The 23073-nt window shown below is 40.5% G+C and overlaps 1 protein-coding gene across 7 annotated transcripts in view; it reads right to left on the bottom strand.

The window, feature by feature from the left end:
• The window catches only part of LOC131949797 (muscle calcium channel subunit alpha-1), an 82344-nt gene that overhangs the window by 42484 nt on the left and 16787 nt on the right, over positions 1 to 23073 (bottom strand). For all 7 annotated transcript variants that reach the window (XM_059311756.1, XM_059311753.1, XM_059311757.1 and 4 more), the window contains exons 5-9: positions 7010 to 7116; positions 4596 to 4766; positions 3898 to 4088; positions 1172 to 1275; positions 213 to 328 (exon numbers count right to left, since the gene is read on the bottom strand). In XM_059311756.1, coding sequence (XP_059167739.1) covers positions 213 to 328; positions 1172 to 1275; positions 3898 to 4088; positions 4596 to 4766; positions 7010 to 7116 — 689 coding nt within the window. The remainder of the gene's footprint in view (positions 1 to 212; positions 329 to 1171; positions 1276 to 3897; positions 4089 to 4595; positions 4767 to 7009; positions 7117 to 23073) is intronic.

Here is a 23073-nt window from a genome sequence, read left to right as displayed (position 1 = left end):
TTGGGTGATCTAAAATTGTTTACCTGCTTGGGTGATCTAAAATTGTTTACCTGCTTGGGTGATCTAAAATTGTTTACCTGCTTGAGTGATCTAAAATTGTTTACCTGCTTGAGTGATCTAAAATTGTTTACCTGCTTGAGTGATCTAAAATTGTTTACCTGCTTGAGTGATCTAAAATTGTTTACCTGCTTGAGTGATCTAAAATTGTTTACCTGCTTGGGTGATCCAGTCCAGGTACCCCCTGAGGTCTTCCTCCAACTGCTGTTTTTCCCTCAGTTTCTGGAAGTCACCTCTGGCTTTTGCTTTCTCCCTTTCTTTAGAGAACTCTCTGGCATTTAGAAAAATGTTTCATCAGAACAAAGTCTATCACTCATTACATTTTATTATTAGAATAGCACTGAATCAAGACTGCTTTAATTGAAAACTGCTGATATTTCTTAAGTTTTTATTTAACTATGGAGTGTAAAATACCTACCCACTGAGAACTGATATTTCTTAATTTTTTATTTAACTATGGAGTGTCAAATACCTACCCACTGAGAACTGATATTTCTTAATTTTTTATTTAACTATGGAGTGTCAAATACCTACCCACTGAGAACTGATATTTCTTAAGTTTTTATTTAACTATGGAGTGTCAAATACCTACCCACTGAGAACTGATATTTCTTAAGTTTTTATTTAAGTATGGAGTGTAAAATACCTACCCACTGAGAACTGATATTTCTTAAGTTTTTATTTAACTATGGAGTGTAAAATACCTACCCACTGAGAACGGATATTTCTTAAGTTTTTATTTAACTATGGAGTGTAAAATACCTACCCACTGAGAACTGATATTTCTTAATTTTTTATTTAACTATGGAGTGTCAAATACCTACCCACTGAGAACTGATATTTCTTAATTTTTTATTTAACTATGGAGTGTCAAATACCTACCCACTGAGAACGGATATTTCTTAAGTTTTTATTTAACTATGGAGTGTCAAATACCTACCCACTGAGAACTGATATTTCTTAATTTTTTATTTAACTATGGAGTGTCAAATACCTACCCACTGAGAACGGATATTTCTTAAGTTTTTATTTAACTATGGAGTGTCAAATACCTACCCACTGAGAACTGATATTTCTTAAGTTTTTATTTAACTATGGAGTGTAAAATACCTACCCACTGAGAACACCAAGCACAAGGTTTAGGACAAAAAATGAGCCAATTATAATGAGACTTATGAAATATATCCAGGGCCAGTCACTGTTAATAGCATTATTTATCTATGAAAAAAACAAAATTGTAAACATCAATACATAACAAAACAAATTAGCAGGCATCCGTAAAAAAAAAACAACAAGTATTCGTGATAATCAGGATTGTAAGCAAAAATTTGTATAGTAAAAAAAATCTTGGAACATGGCTTTTATTTTCATCAATCTATATTAATAAGTGTTGATAATAATGGGTATAGATGATATTTCAAGATTAGCATAAGCTTTTAGCTTTACAGACCAGGAAATTGAATGCTAATTTTTATTTTCTGGAGTATTTAAAAGCTTTAAGACAAAGTTGTTGTTTTTTTTTTATAAATTTCATATCTGAGTATTTTGATAAGCAGTTCCAGAAAGAAAAGTAGTCAAAAATCCTCATGTAGCGTCTAAACAATGTTTTTTAGGCCCACCCAGTTGGCTTAGTGTAATAATTATTCACCAAAACACTTTACACAACCCATCCATGAGAGATGTTCTCACATCATGAGAGATGTTCTCACATCATGAGAGATGTTCTCACATCATGAGAGATGTTCTCACAACATGAGAGATGATCTCACATCATGAGAGATGTTCTTACATCAGGATAGATGTTCTCACATGAGAGATGTACTCACATCATGAGAGATGTTCTCACATCATGAGAGATGTACTCACATCATGAGATATCTTCTCACATCATGAGAGATGTTGTCACATCATGAGAGATGTTCTCACATCAGGATAGATGTTCTCACAACATGAGAGATGTACTCACATCATGAGAGATGTTCTCACATCATGAGAGATGTACTCACATCATGAGATATCTTCTCACATCATGAGAGATGTTGTCACATCATGAGAGATGTTCTCACAACATGAGAGATGTTTTCACATCATGAGAGATGTTCTCACATCATGAGAGATGTTCTCACAACATGCGATATCTTCTCACATCATGAGAGATGTTCTCACATCATGTGAGATGTTCTCACATCATGAGAGATGTTCTCACATCATGAGAGATGTTCTCAAAACATGAGAGATGATCTCACATCATGAGAGATGTTCTTACATCAGGATAGATGTTCTCACATGAGAGATGTACTCACATCATGAGAGATGTTCTCACATCATGAGAGATGTTTTTACATCATGAGAGATGTTATCACAACATGAGATATCTTCTCACATCATGAGAGATGTTCTCACAAAATGAGAGATGTTCTCGCATCATGATAGATGTTCATACATCATGAGAGATGTACTCACATAATGAGAGATGTACTCACATCATGAGAGATGTACTCACATCATGATAGATGTTCTTACATCATGAGAGATGTTCTTACATCAGGATAGATGTTCTCACATGAGAGATGTACTCACATCATGAGAGATGTACTCACATCATGAGAGATGTTCTTACATCAGGATAGATGTTCTCACATCATGAGAGATGTTTTTACATCATGAGAGATGTTATCACAACATGAGATATCTTCTCACATCATGAGAGATGTTCTCACAAAATGAGAGATGTTCTCACATCATGATAGATGTTCTTACATCATGAGAGATGTACTCACATAATGAGAGATGTACTCACATCATGAGAGATGTACTCACATCATGATAGATGTTCTTACATCAGGAGAGATGTTCTCACAACACGAGAGATCTTCTTACATCAGGATAGATGTTCTTACATCATGAGAGATGTTCTTACATCATGAGAGATGTTCTCACAAAATGAGAGATGTTCTCACATCATGATAGATGTTCTTACATCATGAGATATCTTCTCACAACATGAGAGATGTTCTTACATCATGAGAGATGTTCTCACATAATGAGAGATGTTCTCACAACATGAGAGATGTTCTTACATCATGAGAGATGTTCTCACAACATGAGAGATGTTCTCACATCATGATAGATGTTCTCACAACATGAGAGATGTACTCACATCATGAGAGATGTTCTTACATCAGGATAGATGTTCTCACAACATGAGATATCTTCTCACATCATGAGAGATGTTCTCACATCATGAGAGATGTATTCACATCATGAGATATCTTCTCACATCATGAGAGATGTTCTCACAAAATGAGAGATGTTCTCACATCATGAGAGATGTTCTCACAACATGAGAGATGTTCTCACAACATGAGAGATGTACTCACATCATGAGAGATGTTCTTACATCAGGATAGATGTTCTCACAACATGAGATATCTTCTCACATCATGAGAGATGTTCTCACATCATGAGAGATGTATTCACATCATGAGAGATGTTCTCACATCATGAGAGATGTTCTCACATCATGATAGATGTTCTCACAACATGAGAGATGTTCTCACATCATGAGAGATGTTCTCACATCATGAGAGATGTTCTCACAAAATGAGAGATGTTTTTACATCAGCATAGATGTTCTCACAACATTAGATATCTTCTCACATCATGAGAGATGTTCTCACATCATGAGAGATGTATTCACATCATGAGAGATGCTCTCACAACATGAGAGATGTTCTCACATCATGAGATATCTTCTCACATCATGAGAGATGTTCTCACAACATGAGAGATGTGCTCACATCATGAGAGTTGTATTCACATCATGAGAGATGTACTCACATCATACATTACTGTGGTCCAGCCCTCCATTGTTATACATTGGAAGACAGTGAGCATAGAGAGTCCAAAGTTATCAAAGTTTGTGATTCCGTAATTTGGCCCTTCAAACCCATCAGCACATGTCTCTCCATCTTGAGGCTCACACATGTAATCCCCACCACACACACGATTGCCCTCTGCAACTACTTCACCTGTGGGTCAAGTTAAACGAGGGTTTATCACATGTGGGTCAAGTTTAACAAGGATTATATCACATGTGGGTCAAGTTTAACAATGGTTTATCACATGTGGGTCAAGTTTAACAACTGTTTATCACATGTGGGGCAAGTTTAACAAGGGTTTATCACATGTGGGTCAAGTTTAACAAGGGTTTATCACATGTGGGTCAAGTTTAACAAGGGTATATCACATGTGGGTCAAGTTTAACAAGGGTTTATCACATGTGGGTCAAGTTTAACAACTGTTTATCACATGTGGGTCAAGTTTAACAACTGTTTATCACATGTGGGGCAAGTTTAACAAGGGTTTATCACATGTGGGTCAAGTTTAACAAGGGTTTATCACATGTGGGTCAAGTTTAACAAGGGTATATCACATGTGGGTCAAGTTTAACAAGGGTATATCACATGTGGGTCAAGTTTAACAAAGATATGTATGCCAGGAGTTAAAAAAATACTAAACAATGAAGTTTAACTTACATTTATGTGTTATGTTGATGTTTTCGTTTATACAACAAGCTTTGTGCAGTTTACCATAAAACATCTCCAGGCCAATGATAGCATAGATAATGATGACAAATATTACAAGTAGGGCAATATGTAACAATGGAACCATGGCACGAACAATGGAATTTAATACCACCTGGAGACCTGGAATAGAAACAATACTTTAAACTTACTGCCTGCTTAGACACTTTTTACTTAACTCAATACTTTACACCCATCTTAAAGGCCTCAATAATCTACAAACTTAACAAACTTACTTGGTGCCCTAGACACCAGTCTTAAAGGCCTCAATACTCTACAAACTAACAAACTTACTGGGTGCCCTAGACACCAGTCTTAAAGGCCTCAATACTCTACAAACTAAACAAACTTACTTGGTGCCCTAGACACCAGTCTTAAAGGCCTCAATACTCTACAAACTAAACAAACTTACTTGGTGCCCTAGACACCAGTCTTAAAGGCCTCAATACTCTACAAACTAAACAAACTAAACAAACTTACTTGGTGCCCTAGACATCAGTCTTAAAGGCCTCAATACTCTACAAACTAAACAAACTAAACAAACTAAAGAAACTTACTTGGTGCCCTAGACACCAGTCTTAAAGGCCTCAATACTCTACAAACTTAACAAACTTACTTGGTGCCCTAGACACCAGTCTTAAAGGCCTCAATACTCTAGAAACTAAACAAACTAAACAAACTTACTAGGTGCCCTAGACACCAGTCTTAAAGGCCTCAATACTCTACAAACTTAACAAACTTACTTGGTGCCCTAGACACCAGTCTTAAAGGCCTCAATACTCTACAAACTAAACAAACTTACTTGGTGCCCTAGACACCAGTCTTAAAGGCCTCAATACTCTACAAACTAAACAAACTAAACAAACTTACTTGGTGCCCTAGACATCAGTCTTAAAGGCCTCAATACTCTACAAACTAAACAAACTAAACAAACTTACTTGGTGCCCTAGACACCAGTCTTAAAGGCCTCAATACTCTACAAACTAAACAAACTTACTTGGTGCCCTAGACACCAGTCTTAAAGGCCTCAATACTCTACAAACTAAACAAACTTACTTGGTGCCCGAGACACCAGTCTTAAAGGCCTCAATACTCTACAAACTAAACAAACTTACTTGGTGCCCTAGACACCAGTCTTAAAGGCCTCAATACTCTACAAACTAAACAAACTTACTTGGTGCCCTAGACACCAGTCTTAAAGGCCTACTCTACAAACTAAACAAACTTACTTGGTGCCCTAGACACCAGTCTTAAAGGCCTCAATACTCTACAAACTAAACAAACTTACTTGGTGCCCTAGACACCAGTCTTAAAGGCCTGAATACTCTACAAACTAAACAAACTTACTTGGTGCCCTAGACACCAGTCTTAAAGGCCTACTCTACACACTAAACAAACTTACTTGGTGCCCTAGACACCAGTCTTAAAGGCCTCAATACTCTACAAACTAAACAAACTTACTTGGTGCCCTAGACACCAGTCTTAAAGGCCTCAATACTCTACAAACTAAACAAACTTACTTGGTGCCCTAGACACCAGTCTTAATGGCCTACTCTACAAACTAAACAAACTTACTTGGTGCCCTAGACACCAGTCTTAAAGGCCTCAATACTCTACAAACTAAACAAACTTACTTGGTGCCCTAGACACCAGTCTTAAAGGCCTACTCTACAAACTAAACAAACTTACTTGGTGCCCTAGACACCAGTCTTAAAGGCCTCAATACTCTACAAACTTAACAAACTTACTTGGTGCCCTAGACACCAGTCTTAAAGGCCTCAATACTCTACAAACTAAACAAACTTACTTGGTGCCCTAGACACCAGTCTTAAAGGCCTCAATACTCTACAAACTAAACAAACTTACTTGGTGCCCTAGACACCAGTCTTAAAGGCCTCAATACTCTACAAACTAAACAAACTAAACAAACTAAACAAACTTACTTGGTGCCCTAGACACCAGTCTTAAAGGCCTCAATACTCTACAAACTAAACAAACTAAACAAACTTACTTGGTGCCCTAGACACCAGTCTTAAAGGCCTCAATACTCTACAAAATAAACAAACTAAACAAACTTACTTGGTGCCCTAGACACCAGTCTTAAAGGCCTCAATACTCTACAAACTAAACAAACTTACTTGGTGCCCTAGACACCAGTCTTAAAGGCCTACTCTACAAACTAAACAAACTTACTTGGTGCCCTAGACACCAGTCTTAAAGGCCTCAATACTCTACAAACTTAACAAACTTACTTGGTGCCCTAGACACCAGTCTTAAAGGCCTACTCTACAAACTAAACAAACTTACTTGGTGCCCTAGACACCAGTCTTAAAGGCCTCAATACTCTACAAACTAAACAAACTTACTTGGTGCCCTAGACACCAGTCTTAAAGGCCTCAATACTCTGAACGCTCTCAGAGCTTTCACATCAAATCCCTTGAGTTGAAGTTGGGATAAAACAGAACTAATTATTCTGGGGAAAAAAGGTAAATTATGTTAAGTATTGACATCCTTTTTTTTGCAAATAATATACCTCATTAGAATTACATCTTTAAAGACATTTACAAATTATGAATTTAAAAAAAAAAACCACAAGTTCTGTCACAGCAAAAAATGACAATTTTATGATGTTACAGCATGGCTACATATGTAAGGGATAACGTAGCTTCAAAAATCACTGTATTATAACTTCAGTGTTATTACATTTATTTTAGCAGCGTATACGAAGAGGAAGGCTTATAAATTTTGGTTGCACATGATAAATGTGCTTCTCAGGGTTGCACTGGATTAATGTGATTCTAAGGTTTGCACTGGATTAATGTGATTCTAAGGTTTGCACTGGATTAATGTGATTCTAAGGTTTACACTGGATTAATGTGATTCTAAGGTTTGTACTGGATTAATGTGATTCTAAGGTTTGCACTGGATTTGATGTGATTTCTATCACACAACACCATTACTACACCACCACCACTACACCATCACTACACCACCACTGCACCACAACTACACCACAACCATTACCCCACCACTACTAAACCTCCACTACACCACCATCACTACACCACCACCACTACACCACCACCACTACACAACCACCATTACACTACCATCACTACACCATTGCTACACCACCACTACAATACCACCACAACACTACTGCTACCCCACCATCACTACACCACCACCAATACCCCACCATCACTACACCACCATCACTACACCACCACTACTACACCACCATTAGTCCACCACTACACAAATAACCACTACCCAACCATCACTGCACTACCATTACACCACCACCACTACACCACCACCACACCACCACCAATACAGCACCACCACTACCCAACCATCACTAAACCACCACAACACCACCAACACTACACCACAAACACTACACCACCACCACCACTATACCACCACCACTCTACCACCACTACACCACCACCACTCTACCAACACTACACCACCACCACCACTATACCACCACCACTCTACCACCACTACACCACCACCACTCTACCAACACTATACCACCACCACTCTAACAACACTACACCACCAACACTCTACAAGCACTACACCACCCCCACTACACCACCAACACTACACCACCAACACTACACCACCAACACTACACCACCACCACTCTACCAACACTACACCACCACCACTATACTTTTATTTCTCTTAGAGAGGTTAGTCAAAATAATGTTGATAAAAAGAAAATAAAGACAAATGGTGCAAGACTTGGAAACAATGCGGATAAATATGGGGAACTGAAGATATATACTTAAGAAATCGACCCTATCAAAACGACCCGCTACTAAATTGCTACCTCAATACAGCTCGTGACAAAACGGCCCCGACAAAAGGCCCCGACAAATGGCCCCGACAAAAGGCCCCGACAAAAGGCTCCGACAATTCATTGTTTCCAGTTTCCCCGTTTATCTCGCAGTACTGTTTGTTGTTAGTCATGTATCTGACAGAATAGAATCGCCTTAGATCTGACAGAATAGACTCGCCTTAGATCTGACAGAATAGACTCGCCTTAGATCTGACAGAATAGACTCGCCTTAGATCTGACAGAATAGACTTGCCTTACAGCTAGCTGACAGAATAGACTTGCCTTAGATCTGACAGAATAGACTTGTCTTATAGCTAGCTGACAGAATAGACTCGCCTTAGATATAACAGAATAGACTTGCCTTAGATCTGACAGAATAGACTCGCCTTAGATCTGACAGAATAGACTCGCCTTAGATCTGACAGAATAGACTCGCCTTAGATCTGACAGAATAGACTCGCCTTAGAGCTAGCTGAGAGAATAGACTCGCCTAAGATCTGACAGAATAGACTCGCCTTAGATCTGACGGAATAGACTCGCCTTAGATCTGACGGAATAGACTCGCCTTAGATCTGACAGAATAGACTCGCCTTAGATCTGACAGAATAGACTTGCCTTAGATCTGACAGACTAGACTCGCCTTAGATCTGACAGACTAGACTCGCCTTAGATCTGACAGAATAGACTCGCCTTAGATCTGACAGAATAGACTCGCCTTAGATCTGACAGAATAGACCGGTGGTGCAGCGACAACGGACAATTGATAAATGTCAGTCATGAGAACAGTAAGACATTTCCCAGTGAGATTTGTTGCTGTTTCACGACATCAGTTGTCAAAACTTGATACATAAAAAGTCTTGATAAACCGGCACATTTGAACATTGTGACGTAACGTCTTATGGCGTTAGACGGCAGGTGAAGATTTATAAATAGCTTGACAGAACAAGCAAAGACCTCTCAGTGAAACTAGATCGTCGCTTTGTTGCTGATATCTTGTCAAGTGCGTCTTGGTCGCCCCTGGCTCACGTTAGCACGTACAATAATGCACGTGCACTGGTGAGCAGCAGATAATCTCTGTTCGTGTGCCGCATTGTTGCGTTAATGTATTGTGGAGAGGACGCAGAAGGCAACAGTCCAAATTCTTGCTAAAAGTCATCTTCATATTTTGGCGAGACATAAGACTATATATATATATATATATATATATATATATATATATATATATATATATATATATATATATATGGTATCGTTAATAAAACATTATACCACTGTTAATATTCTATAGATTAATTCGTCAAAAGTTTTACAAAGATATTTTAAGTTTTTAAAAACCCAGCTTTCCACGCAAACCTTCTCGTCGTACAAACATAAGTACTCGTCAATTTATTTTAGCATGCTGTTTGTGAAAACATTACCCATCCGGTGTTGAACGAACGGGTTGTAAAACAACCGTTGTGAATTAACCATCAGGCTGTAACAATACAACTTTATGCCACCCCCCACTCACCCCAACCCCTCAAAGGTTACAAACACCATTCTGCCACCCCCTCACCTCAAACCCTCAAAGGTTAGAGTGTAACACCATTCTGCCACCCCCCCCCCCCCACTCTAACCCCTCAAAGATTAGAGTGTAACGGTAACATTTCAGCGCCCCACCTATTAGGATGTAATACGCGCCCCATCGCTCTCCGGGACGTAAAGACTGTAACTTATTAAAGATTTCTACATGCTTCAATGCGCCCAGAAAGGTAGCCTACTGAAATAAGAGTATATCTGCAGAGTTTCTTCCAGGCATCCCGAAGAAAGTCTACCGCCCCCCCCCCCCCGAAGGAAATGGATTTTATATAGTAAACATACACTGCCCCCCCCCCCCCCCGAAAAATGTTGACCGCCCCCCCCCCCCCCTCCCGAAAATTTCAAAAGTCCCCCCCCCCCCCCGCGAGAAAAAAGTCTGGAAGAAACACTGAACACCGAGGTAGCATATGCCTACGGTTACGTTACATCTTGTAAATAATGTTTCATTGTTCATGTTATTCTTTTTGTCTAGAGGAAAATGTTAGGAAGTAAAACTCGAAGAATTATTGTTTGAACCGGCTTGACGTTGACCGGCTTGACGTTTGACCAGCTTGACGTTGAACCGGCTTGACGTTGGACCGGCTTGACCGGCTTGACCGGCTTGACGTTGGACCGGCTTGACGTTGGGCTTTCTGACCGGCTTGACGTTGGACCGGCTTACAAGGTAGAGGTTTTGACAATTCAAAGTTATAGAACGGTTTAATTATTCAAGCACCCAGAGAAATCACAAGCTTAAACATCCTGTGGCGTAGCTAAACATTGCGAACCATTGGACCAGTGATAGATTTGGCTAAAGTACTGCTCGCGACAGTCGACCGACCCTTCGACACTTTTTTTTTCTTCTTAGCCTTATGTTGAGCAACATTTATAACATTAGAAATACTTCTCTCTGCACCGTGTTGTGTGCCAAAAATGTGCCACTTGTTGAATCGGTATCTAATCTAGTATTATTTGGGTGGTATTTTTTGCAGGTAGGGCTGGTAGGATTAGGATTAGGTTCAGTGTTACGGGATTAAGTTCAGTGTTAAAGGATTAGGTTCAGAGTTACAGGATTAGGTTCAGTGTTACAGGATTAGGTTCAGTGTTACAGGATTAGGTTCAGTGTTACAGGATTAGGTTCAGTGTTACAGGATTAGGTTCAGTGTTACAGGATTAGGTACAGGACACCAGGACCCCTGAATGCACCACATTTACCACCATGACCCCCGCATACATTTACCACCAGGACCCCTGAATACAACACATTTACCACCAGGGCCCCTGAATGCACCACATTTACCACCAGGACCCCTGAATGTACCACATTTACCACCATGACCCCCGCATACATTTACAACCAGGACCCCTGTATACAACAAATTTACCACTAGGACCCCTGAATACACCACATTTACCACCAGGACCCCTGAATACACATTTACCACTAGGACCCCTGAATACACCACATTTACCACCAGGACCCCTGAATACACATTTACCACTAGGACCCCTGAATACACCACATTTACCACCAGGACCCCTGAATACACCACATTTACCACTAGGACCCCTGAATACACCACATTTACCACTAGGACCCCTGAATACACCACATTTACCACCAGGACCCCTGAATACACATTTACCACTAGGACCCCTGAATACACCACATTTACCACTAGGACCCCTGAATACACCACATTTACCACTAGGACCCCTGAATACACCACATTTACCACTAGGACCCCTGAATACAACACATTTACCACTAGGACCCCTGAATACACCACATTTACCACTAGGACCCCTGAATACAACACATTTACCACCAGGACCCCTGAATACCACACATTTACCACCAGGACCCCTGAATACACATTTACCACTAGGACCCCCGCATACCATAAAAAGTACTCACTCCTACACACTCCCACATAAAGTACCAAAACACATGTTGCTTAGTTCAAATACACACTTTGAAAGGTGTGCGCCTTATCACTGTTTCATGTCAAATTAGATTTTTTTTTTTTGTTAATTGCTTCTGCTCCAATGAAACGGAATTTATTTTCTTTACCGTATATAATTTAAAAAAAAACCCTACATTTTTCGTAATTTTGCCGAAAGATTTTTGAAAATTTAAGCCGATACAAACAAAATACATTTGATCGCGTCGAGGTGTTTAAAAAATTGTTTTTACTTTGCATCAAAATGTTTAGGCCTATACGGTTAAGCTATATTGAATGGCAATCTAAACCATTTCCATGAAACAGAATAGGTCTATAACGAATATAATTTTGCTTTGATGAAATTCCTTTTATTGTTTTGGGGGGTTTTAAAAATCAGGCGGTTATTTTTCTACATTAAATAAAGCCAATGATTATAATGGCTTTGTGCGTCACTAACTGGGTCAGACAGTCAGACAATGGGCGAAATGTGGGTCATATACTGGATCAGACGGGTCAAAACGTGGGTCATACGATGGGTCAGACACGGGTCATAACGTGGGTCATATACTGGATCAGACTGGTCAAAACGTGGGTTATACAATGGGTCAGACACGGGTCATAACGTGGGTCAATGGGCCAGACACGGGTCATAACGTGGGTCATATACTGGATCAGACACGGGTCATAACGTGGGTTATACAATGGGTCAGACACGGGTCATAACGTGGGTCATATACTGGATCAAACAGGTCAAAATGTGGGTTATACAATGGGTCAGACACGGGTCATAACGTGGGTTATACAATGGGTCAGACACGGGTCATAACGTGGGTCATATACTGGATCAGACACGGGTCATAACGTGGGTTATACAATGGGTCAGACACGGGTCATAACGTGGGTCATATACTGGATCAAACAGGTCAAAATGTGGGTTATACAATGGGTCAGACACGGTTCATAACGTGGGTTATACAATGGGTCAGACACGGGTCATAACGTGGGTCATATACTGGATCAGACACGGGTCATAACGTGGGTTATACAATGGGTCAGACACGGGTCATAACGTGGGTCATATACTGGATCAAACAGGTCAAAATGTGGGTTATACAATGGGTCAGACACGGGTCATAACGTGGGTTATACAATGGGTCAGACACGGGTCATAACGTGGGTCATATACTGGATCAGACACGTCAAATGTGGGTTATACAATGGGTCAGACACGGGTCATAACGTGGGTTATACAATGGGTCAGACACGGGTCATAACGTGGGTCATATACTGGATCAGACACGGGTCATAACGTGGGTTATACAATGGGTCAGACACGGGTCATAACGTGGGTCATATACTGGATCAGACTTGTCAAAACGTGGGTTGTATAATGGGTCAGACACGGGACATAACGTGGGTCAATGGGTCAGACACGGGTCATATCATTGGTCAGACACAAGTTCAAACATGGTTCCCGACTCCAAGTTGATACAGAGTCTGACACTAAGATTCAGCCATACATCTGGTATGTGTGTTGTATGTGTGTTGCAAATGAAATAAACCAGCCACTATATGTTTAACCGCAGTTAGATCGAGATCTTTCTCACAGCGTTAACTGTCTGGTGACTACGTCAGCCACTGACGGTTTGATATTCGAACCTATACCCAAGTGGGTGAGTGCAGTGGCTTCCCCTCCCCCGCACCTAATCATTGCCGAACCCTCCACTCCCCCACATCCAATAAAAGCCTAACTCTTCACCCCCCCCCCCCATCTCCCCCAGCCAATAATGGCCAAACCCCTCACCACCAGCGCCGCCCCCACCGGTACAGCAGCACTAATGTGAGAGTGCGAAGATTTGTCTGGGAGACTTGGTGAGTCAAATCGATCAAAAGAGCCAGGCTTCAAGTTATCGTTAGCTTCCCTCAGCTTCCGCGGGAGTAAATACGGCTCAGACACCAGCAACTTTTATTTACTCTCCAACTTTTCCTTGACAAAAGCTAACTGAATCTTCAATTGTTGAGACAAGCGAAAGAAACAGAATAATCAAAGGCCAGAAGGTTTTAACCTCTATGTTGACGTGTTCAGTATAACATTCCGTCGTAGTGGGGCCATTAAAAACTTGATTATCTAATACATTCAACGGAATATTTCTGGTCGAATTAATAATAAAGTGGATTGATTCACTGTGATGTCAGGCATAAAGCTGAATTTGGGATCAAACTACTCAGGCCCTTGTTGTATGTCATGCCCTTATTGTATGTCAGGCTTTTATTGTGATGTCAGGCTTTTATTGTGATGTCAGCCCTTGTTGTGATGTCAGGCTTTTATTGTGATGTCAGGCTTTTATTGTGATGTCAGGCTTTTATTGTGATGTCAGGCTTTTATTGTGATGTCAGGCTTTTATTGTGATGTCAGGCCTTTATTGTGATGTCAGGCTTTTATTGTGATGTCAGGCTTTTATTGCGATGTCAGGCTTTTATTGTGATGTCAGGCTTTTATTGTGATGTCAGGCTTTTATTGTGATGTCAGGCTTTTATTGTGATGTCAGGCTTTTATTGTGATGTCAGGCTTTTATTGTGATGTCAGGCTTTTATTGTGATGTCAGGCTTTTATTGTGATGTCAGGCTTTTATTGTGATGTCAGGCTTTTATTGTATGTCAGGCTTTTATTGTGATGTCAGGCTTTTATTGTGATGTCAGCCCTTGTTGTGATGTCAGGCTATTATTGTGATGTCAGGCTTTTATTGTATGTCAGGCTTTTATTGTGATGTCAGGCTTTTATTGTGATGTCAGCCCTTGTTGTGATGTCAGGCTATTATTGTGATGTCAGGCTTTTATTGTGATGTCATGCCATATTGTGAAGTCAGGCTTTTATTGTGATGTCAGGCTTTTATTGTGATGTCAGGCTTTTATTGTGATGTCAGGCTTTTATTGTGATGTCATGCCATATTGTGATGTCAGGCTTTTATTGTGATGTCAGGCTTTTATTGTGATGTCAGGCTTTTATTGTGATGTCAGGCTTTTATTGTGATGTCAGGCTTTTATTGTATGTCAGGCTTTTATTGTGATGTGAGGCTTTTATTGTGATGTCAGGCCCTTGTTGTGATGTCAGTCCTTTATTGTTAAGCTATGACGAAGCTTGCAATGTATTCACCAGAAGTCGATACCGTCTAGTTGCCAGATAAAAATTACTACAGTATAGCAAGGTCAAAATTATTGAAAATTAGGGAATTAAGAGATTATAATAATAACGTTTTGTTAATGTTTCTGTAACTGGTATGTGATCCAGTAAATCAATATAACCCGCAATATAACAGTCTGTGTACCTCAAAATAACGGTATGTCACCCCATGTCTGAGTATGTCACCCTCTGTCTTAGTGTGTCACCCTCTGTCTTAGTGTGTCACCCCCTGTCTTAGTGTGTCACCCCCTGTCTTAGTGTGTCACCCCCTGTCTTAGTGTGTCACCCCCTGTCTTAGTATGTCACCCCCTGTATTAGTGTGGCACCCCCTGTCTTAGTGTGTCACCCCCTGTCTTAGTGTGTCACTCCCTGCCTAGTGTGTCACCCTCTATTTGACTTACTCCTTAAAACCGTGTGAGTCACGAGTAAGAGTTTAATGTATTTTCAGTCGATATTCTTACTACTTTAGTTCCATTTAGCTGTAATGGCATTATGTGAATGGAGAATTATGTAAATGACTAGATGAGATAAATCACGCGAGCATTAAGGTTCTATCGAGGCAGAGTAGCGTCCCCTACACAGAATCTATCACTGAACGTTTTCTTGTCTCCCCTACTTAGAGCCAGCTCCTCTAAAACCGAACGTTAAAGTTAATTTTAATCTGATTTCACTTTGATGATTGAGCAGGTGCATATTTTTATGCGTTGTATTAATTACTCGGTGTATATATAGCACGTGAAAGATTTCAGCTGGCTTCATTAAGGCTAATTAAAATAAAAAATTGATCACAGGCGCCGACATCGTTTCTGTCTGAGAATGTGGTGGTGCCAGTTCTTAGAAGAAAGAAATTTTCTTGAGTACCCATGGCTGCATATCTGAGACTTGTCTGTCTACGTACTCGAGACTGTAGGTGGGTGGTGTACAGTGGGTGGGGTGTACAATGGGTGGGGTGTACAATGGGTGGGGTGTACAATGGGTGGGGTGTACAATGGGTGGGGTGTACAATGGGGGGAGTGTACAATGGGTGGTGTGTCTGTACAATGGGTGGGGTGCACAATGGGTGGGGTGTACAATGGGTGGGGTGTCTGTACAATGGGTGGGGTGTCTGTACAATGGGTGGGGTGTCTGTACAATGGGTGGGGTGTCAGTACAATGGGTGGGGTGTCTGTACAATGGGTGGGGTGTCAGTACAATGGGTGGGGTGTCAGTACAATGGGTGGGGTGTACAATGGGTGGGGTGTCTGTACAATGGGTGGGGTGTCTGTACAATGGGTGGGGTGTTTGTACAATGGGTGGGTTGTCTGTACAATGGGTGGGGTGTCTGTACAATGGGTGGGGTGTCAGTACAATGGGTGGGGTGTACAATGGGTGGGGTGTACAATGGGTGGGGTGTCTGTACAATGGGTGGGGTGTCTGTACAATGGGTGGGGTGTCAGTACAATGGGTGGGGTGTCTGTACAATGGGTGGGGTGTCAGTACAATGGGTGGGGTGTCTGTACAATGGGTGGGGTGTCTGTACAATGGGTGGGGTGTCAGTACAATGGGTGGGGTGTCTGTACAATGGGTGGGGTGTCTGTACAATGGGTGGGGTGTCTGTACAATGGGTGGGGTGTCTGTACAATGGGAGGGGTGTACAATGGGTGGGGTGTACAATGGGTGGGGTGTCAGTACAATGGGTGGGGTGTCTGTACAATGGGTGGGGTGTCTGTACAATGGGTGGGGTGTCAGTACAATGGGTGGGGTGTCAGTACAATGGGTGGGGTGTACAATGGGTGGGGTGTCTGTACAATGGGTGGGGTGTCAGTACAATGGGTGGAGTGTACAATGGGTGGGACGTCATTATATCCAGGTGAAATTTGTGTACAGCTCAGAACTCCGGGCATTAAAAATCGAGGTGAACAAAACATAAAACAGAATTACCAGCTATTAGCCCCAGCAATGCTATTAGCCTCAACCATAACTGCTGTTATAGATTATTGTTTCACGTGCGGTTAATGTTAGCACCCCCCCCCACGCTATTTTTTGGTGGGCCATATGTGCATTCGCCACATCCATTACCATATCACATACGTTACCATACTACCTCATTTATAAACCTTTCATCACATACGTTACATTAATGCATTCTTAGCCAACAAACGTTAAATCCTATAAAATAACAATACATTAGATCGTCTACAGAAACAACACAATAGAACACCAAAATAAACAAACATCCTAAAACATCAATACAAGCAGCACACTCTATCATCATTACAAACAACACAAAAGAACATCATTACCAACATTACACTCGATCATCATTACAAACAGCACACTCTATCATCATTACAAACAGCACACTAAAACATCATTACAAACAGCACACTAAAACATCATTACAATCATTACACTCTATCATCATTACAAACAGCACACTAAAACATCATTACAAACAGCACACTAAAACATCATTACAATCATTACACTCGATCATCATTGCAAACGGCACACTAAAACATCATTACAAACAGCACACTCGATCATCATTACCAACATTACACTCGACCATCATTACAAACAGCACACTCGATCATCATTACCAACAGCACACTCGATCAACTATACAAACTTTGAACTTTTAATCAGATGGGGAGTGTAGGGCTGACACACAGGAAGATGCGGCTTTGATAACGATATCCAGATGCTTGCCCGTACAGCACTCCTCCACCGGAATGTTACTTGAACACACCCCATCTGCACAATTTTGCCTGAACGCATCCTATCTTCTCCTGGAACTTTTTCACAACTTTAAAAATCGGTACTTTTTTAAGCAAGGGGGGAAGTTCGTTCAAAAATATTTTTCCCCAACTTCCTCTACAAATATTTTTTTTACTTCAAATTACAGTTTAATGAACCAACGCAGTAACGTCACGCTTTTTTAGAAATACCCCATCACCTCACTTCAAGATATACAGTCATAAATTTTTTAACATATATTTTATATATACACACACACATATATATATATATTATATATATATATATATATATATATATATATATATATATATATATATATATATATATATATATATATATATATATATATATATATACAAAAAATATTGGTGTATGAGGCGAGAGTGAATGTATTGAATTAGTGGCACCAATACAACCCGGTGCGACTAACAAGCGTCCACCACTGCAGTAGTCGTGATATGACTTGACCAATCCATCACAGCGATATCAATCTATCCTAGACCGCCGTATCGATACACGAGATCGTCTGACCTGCCAGAGACGGCAGGTAAATGGCAGGTAAATTTAAATGGTGTGAGCAAGGTGGCACGTACAGGTTGGATTAGCCGACCTGCACGTTGGCATGTTTCAGATCGTAAAGAGCTCCGTGTTCATTTCTGTTACAGGCCTTTGTTTAGGTCACAATCTGTCGGTATGTCTGTGTCTGTCTGTCTGTCTCTGGGCGGGTTCTATCAATAAAGAAAAGTTAGCAATAATTTTAAAAAAATGAACCTCTAGCTCTGCAACTGTAGCCCTAATCCTCACACGTCATGTTTTTAGTGTCAAAACAGGTGGCTTATGCCGGTCACTCTAATTATGCATGCCGTACAGTTTAATTATGGTGACATTGGTTTGGTCAGCCTGGAACAGTAGCTAGAAACGTCTTAAGCAAATCTCTTGATGTTGGTTACGACAGAAGTTGAGAATAAATTTTAAAATCTGAAGAAATCGCTGGGTCAGGTGGGTTGATTTTTAAAGCACAAAATCAAATGAAACATTCCAAATATGTTAGCGTGAGTTCTAAAAACTTAACATTTTAAATGTGTGTCTGTTAGCGTGTATTTTATTAAAGTGAATGAAACATTCCAAATGTCTTCTGTCGTGTGTTCTATGGAACCCCACATTCCAAATGTCTTCTGTCGTGTGTTCTATGGAACCCCACATTCCAAATGTCTTCTGTCGTGTGTTCTATGGAACCCCACATTCCAAATGTCTTGTGTCGTGTGTTCTAATGAACCCCACATTCCAAATGTCTTCTGTCGTGTGTTCTATGGAACCCCACATTCCAAATGTCTTCTGTCGTGTGTTCTATGGAACCCCACATTCCAAATGTCTTCTGTCGTGTGTTCTAATGAACCCCACATTCCAAATGTCTTCTGTCGTGTGTTCTATGGAACCCCACATTCCAAATGTCTTCTGTCGTGTGTTCTAATGAACCCCACATTCCAAATGTCTTCTGTCGTGTGTTCTATGGAACCCCACATTCCAAATGTCTTCTGTCGTGTGTTCTAATGAACCCCACATTCCAAATGTCTTGTGTTCTATGGAACCCCACATTCCAAATGTCTTGTGTTCTATGGAACCCCACATTCCAAATGTCTTGTGTCGTGTGTTCTATGGAACCCCACATTCCAAATGTCTTGTGTCGTGTGTTCTAATGAACCCCACATTCCAAATGTCTTCTGTCGTGTGTTCTATGGAACCCCACATTCCAAATGTCTTGTGTTCTATGGAACCCCACATTCCAAATGTCTTCTGTCGTGTGTTCTATGGAACCCCACATTCCAAATGTCTTCTGTCGTGTGTTCTATGGAACCCCACATTCCAAATGTCTTGTGTCGTGTGTTCTATGAAGCCCCACATTCCGAATGTCTTGTGTCGTGTGTTCTAATGAACCCCACATTCCAAATGTCTTCTGTCGTGTGTTCTATGGAACCCCACATTCCAAATGTCTTGTGTTCTATGGAACCCCACATTCCAAATGTCTTCTGTCGTGTGTTCTATGGAACCCCACATTCCAAATGTCTTCTGTCGTGTGTTCTAATGAACCCCACATTCCAAATGTCTTCTGTCGTGTGTTCTATGGAACCCCACATTCCAAATGTCGTGTGTTCTATGGAACCCCACATTCCAAATGTCTTCTGTCGTGTGTTCTATGGAACCCCACATTCCAAATGTCTTCTGTCGTGTGTTCTAATGAACCCCACATTCCAAATGTCTTCTGTCGTGTGTTCTATGGAACCCCACATTCCAAATGTCGTGTGTTCTATGGAACCCCACATTCCAAATGTCTATCTGTCGTGTGTTCTAATGAACCCCACATTCCAAATGTCTTCTGTCGTGTGTTCTATGGAACCCCACATTCCAAATGTCGTGTGTTCTATGGAACTCCACATTCCAAATGTCTTCTGTCGTGTGTTCTAATGAACCCCACATTCCAAATGTCTTGTGTCGTGTGTTCTATGGAACCCCACATTCCAAATGTCTTCTGTCGTGTGTTCTATGGAACTCCACATTCCAAATGTCTTCTGTCGTGTGTTCTATGGAACCCCACATTCCAAATGTCTTGTGTTCTATGGAACCCCACATTCCAAATGTCTTCTGTCGTGTGTTCTATGGAACCCCACATTCCAAATGTCGTGTGTTCTATGGAACCCCACATTCCAAATGTCTTCTGTCGTGTGTTCTAATGAACCCCACATTCCAAATGTCGTGTGTTCTATGGAACCCCACATTCCAAATGTCTATCTGTTTGCGCTGGTCTTAAATAGTGAATCGAAATGAGTAAAAGCCTACAGGGAAACTAATTGAATCAATAATTTAAGCTTAAAAGAAATTAGCGAGCGTGTTTTTTTTTTCTTGTTTCATTTACCTCCTTTAAAAAGTTCCTGAGAAAAAGCATGGTTTAACTTAGTTGCTAGTCGGTAGCAATCGCTAGCAGTTGGTAGAAATCGGTAGCAATATGTAAGGTGGTAGGGATGGTAGTACAGTGAATGGGTGCTATAGGAAATGTGTGATTGTTGTTAGGGGGTTTGGATCTCCAACTGACCCCCCAAAATGACAATTGTTTCACGTTAATTAATCACACTAATCAACGACGGGGTGCACTCGAGTCTAGTTCTATTCTATTCAAAAGAGTAATTATCATAATAAAATTTTTTGCGCTATCAAAAATAATATGGAATATATGTGTGTATTGTACGTATGTGTTTATGTATATCAACACACATGTATACACATTAATATTGGTATATATATATATATATATATATATATATATATATATATATATATATATATATATATATATATATATATATATATATATATATATATATATATATATATATATATATATATATATACAAACATTTCAAGCCACGTCTACGGCTATGGTCAGTATCACGGCCAAAAAAATGTGTTGTCATGTAGAATCCAGCCTACGTATCCAACACTACAGGATAGGTTCGTGTTAGCCGACCTATCCAACACTACAGCAGGTATAGGCTCGTGTTAGCCTACCTATCCAACACTACAGGCTCGTTTTGGCCTACCTATCCAACACTACATTATAGGCTCGTGTTGGTTCAGGAGCAGACACGAACAGCTGGATGCGAACATCCCGGCTCGACTCAAGGGTAGGACGACACCGCTACATCCTGCCACCTTCTTGTAAATTAATAACGTTATTCTCGGCAAGCTGCGCACCAGCACATACGGCAAGGTCCTCGAGGACACGACCCGAGACGTAACATAAGGCCTGATCAGACGATTTTTTCCCGCTATCCAAGTCTGGCAGACGTCAGCGGGAGCTTATGAAAACCATGTATCAGCTCACGGCAGGAGTGGGTAGTCTGCAAACAAAACAGACTGGGTAGGCTGAAAGATGTAAGACGACGACCACAAAACATCTTCAGTTGGCTGCCTTGGGTATTTTAATGTAAACATCGGCCACGTGAGGCAAGGCATAGTTGGGGTGAGGTGAAAACATACACCGGCTTTTGTTGTTTACTTTTTTTACCATTTTCCCAGGAGTATCAATTGAAGTAAAAGCTTTAGGGAGAATCGTATTGAAACATTGAAAGACACAATCAATCTAATTAACTGTGCTCGTTACAACTTAACATTACGGCTAACCGTTACAGTTTAAATGCGGCTATTAACCCCGTTAATTGCTCGTTATGCCGTCTTCACGATGCTATCAGTCATCGAATGGTGGGTACGTTAAATCGGTATCGATTTCTTTACATTGACACGGCACATTTATTTCCTGTCACGTGACCTAACTGATGTCCGCGCTGCCGTCCCTAGTCCATCTGCTAGCCGCTGTCCAGGCAGGAGAATCCAGAAGGTTGGCATCGTCCATTCTATGGCACTCCCGATATGATGGTATCGTTTTGTAGAAGGAACGATACTGGTGATTTAATGGTGATACGACGATCATCTATTGAAAGGGTTGATACTCGGCTTTACGATACGGTATGATAGTATCGGGCCTTATACTCGTACTTAAGATGTGTGGGTTGTTTTATTTTTCCACTGAAATCTTAATCCGTCCACTCCATTGTAAAATGTGATCCACGTCAACTGTGGTGAGCACAGTAGAATGATGTAACGTCTCCAACACACACTCAACACACATGCATAATAAGTTCATTTTGTTAGCTCCAGAAAACTGATATCGTGATATATTTCATATATATATATATATATATATATATATATATATATATATATATATATATATATATATATATATATATATATATATATATATATATATATATGGTGTTGTGTTGACTTGGTTAAATGTGTTTGATGTACGCCAACAAAAGAGGCCCTGTTTAAGTTTAAGTGTGTAAGAAATCCTATTGATTGATAACAGCGTTTCCTGTTGTGCTCTTTGTTTACCAGCTATCACCACTTTCAACGCTTTCTCCCAACACGTTTTTTCTCTTCCACTCTGCTTCGTTCCTCCAGGATGCTTGAGAAAAATTTGGAATGGCTAAAAAAAACAACCAGCAATTTGCTTTACTTGGCATTGAGTGTGGTGGTCATTCACAAGAAGAGAGGTAGCACTTAACACCAAGTAGCGCTTTCCACGAAAGGTAG

The sequence above is a fragment of the Physella acuta genome, unplaced genomic scaffold (assembly GCF_028476545.2).
Source record: "Physella acuta isolate Inbredline_101_S28 unplaced genomic scaffold, ASM2847654v3 ptg000714l, whole genome shotgun sequence".
In the NCBI taxonomy this organism is placed as follows: Eukaryota; Metazoa; Mollusca; class Gastropoda; family Physidae; genus Physella; species Physella acuta.
This window is presented reverse-complemented; position numbering and strand designations above follow the sequence as displayed.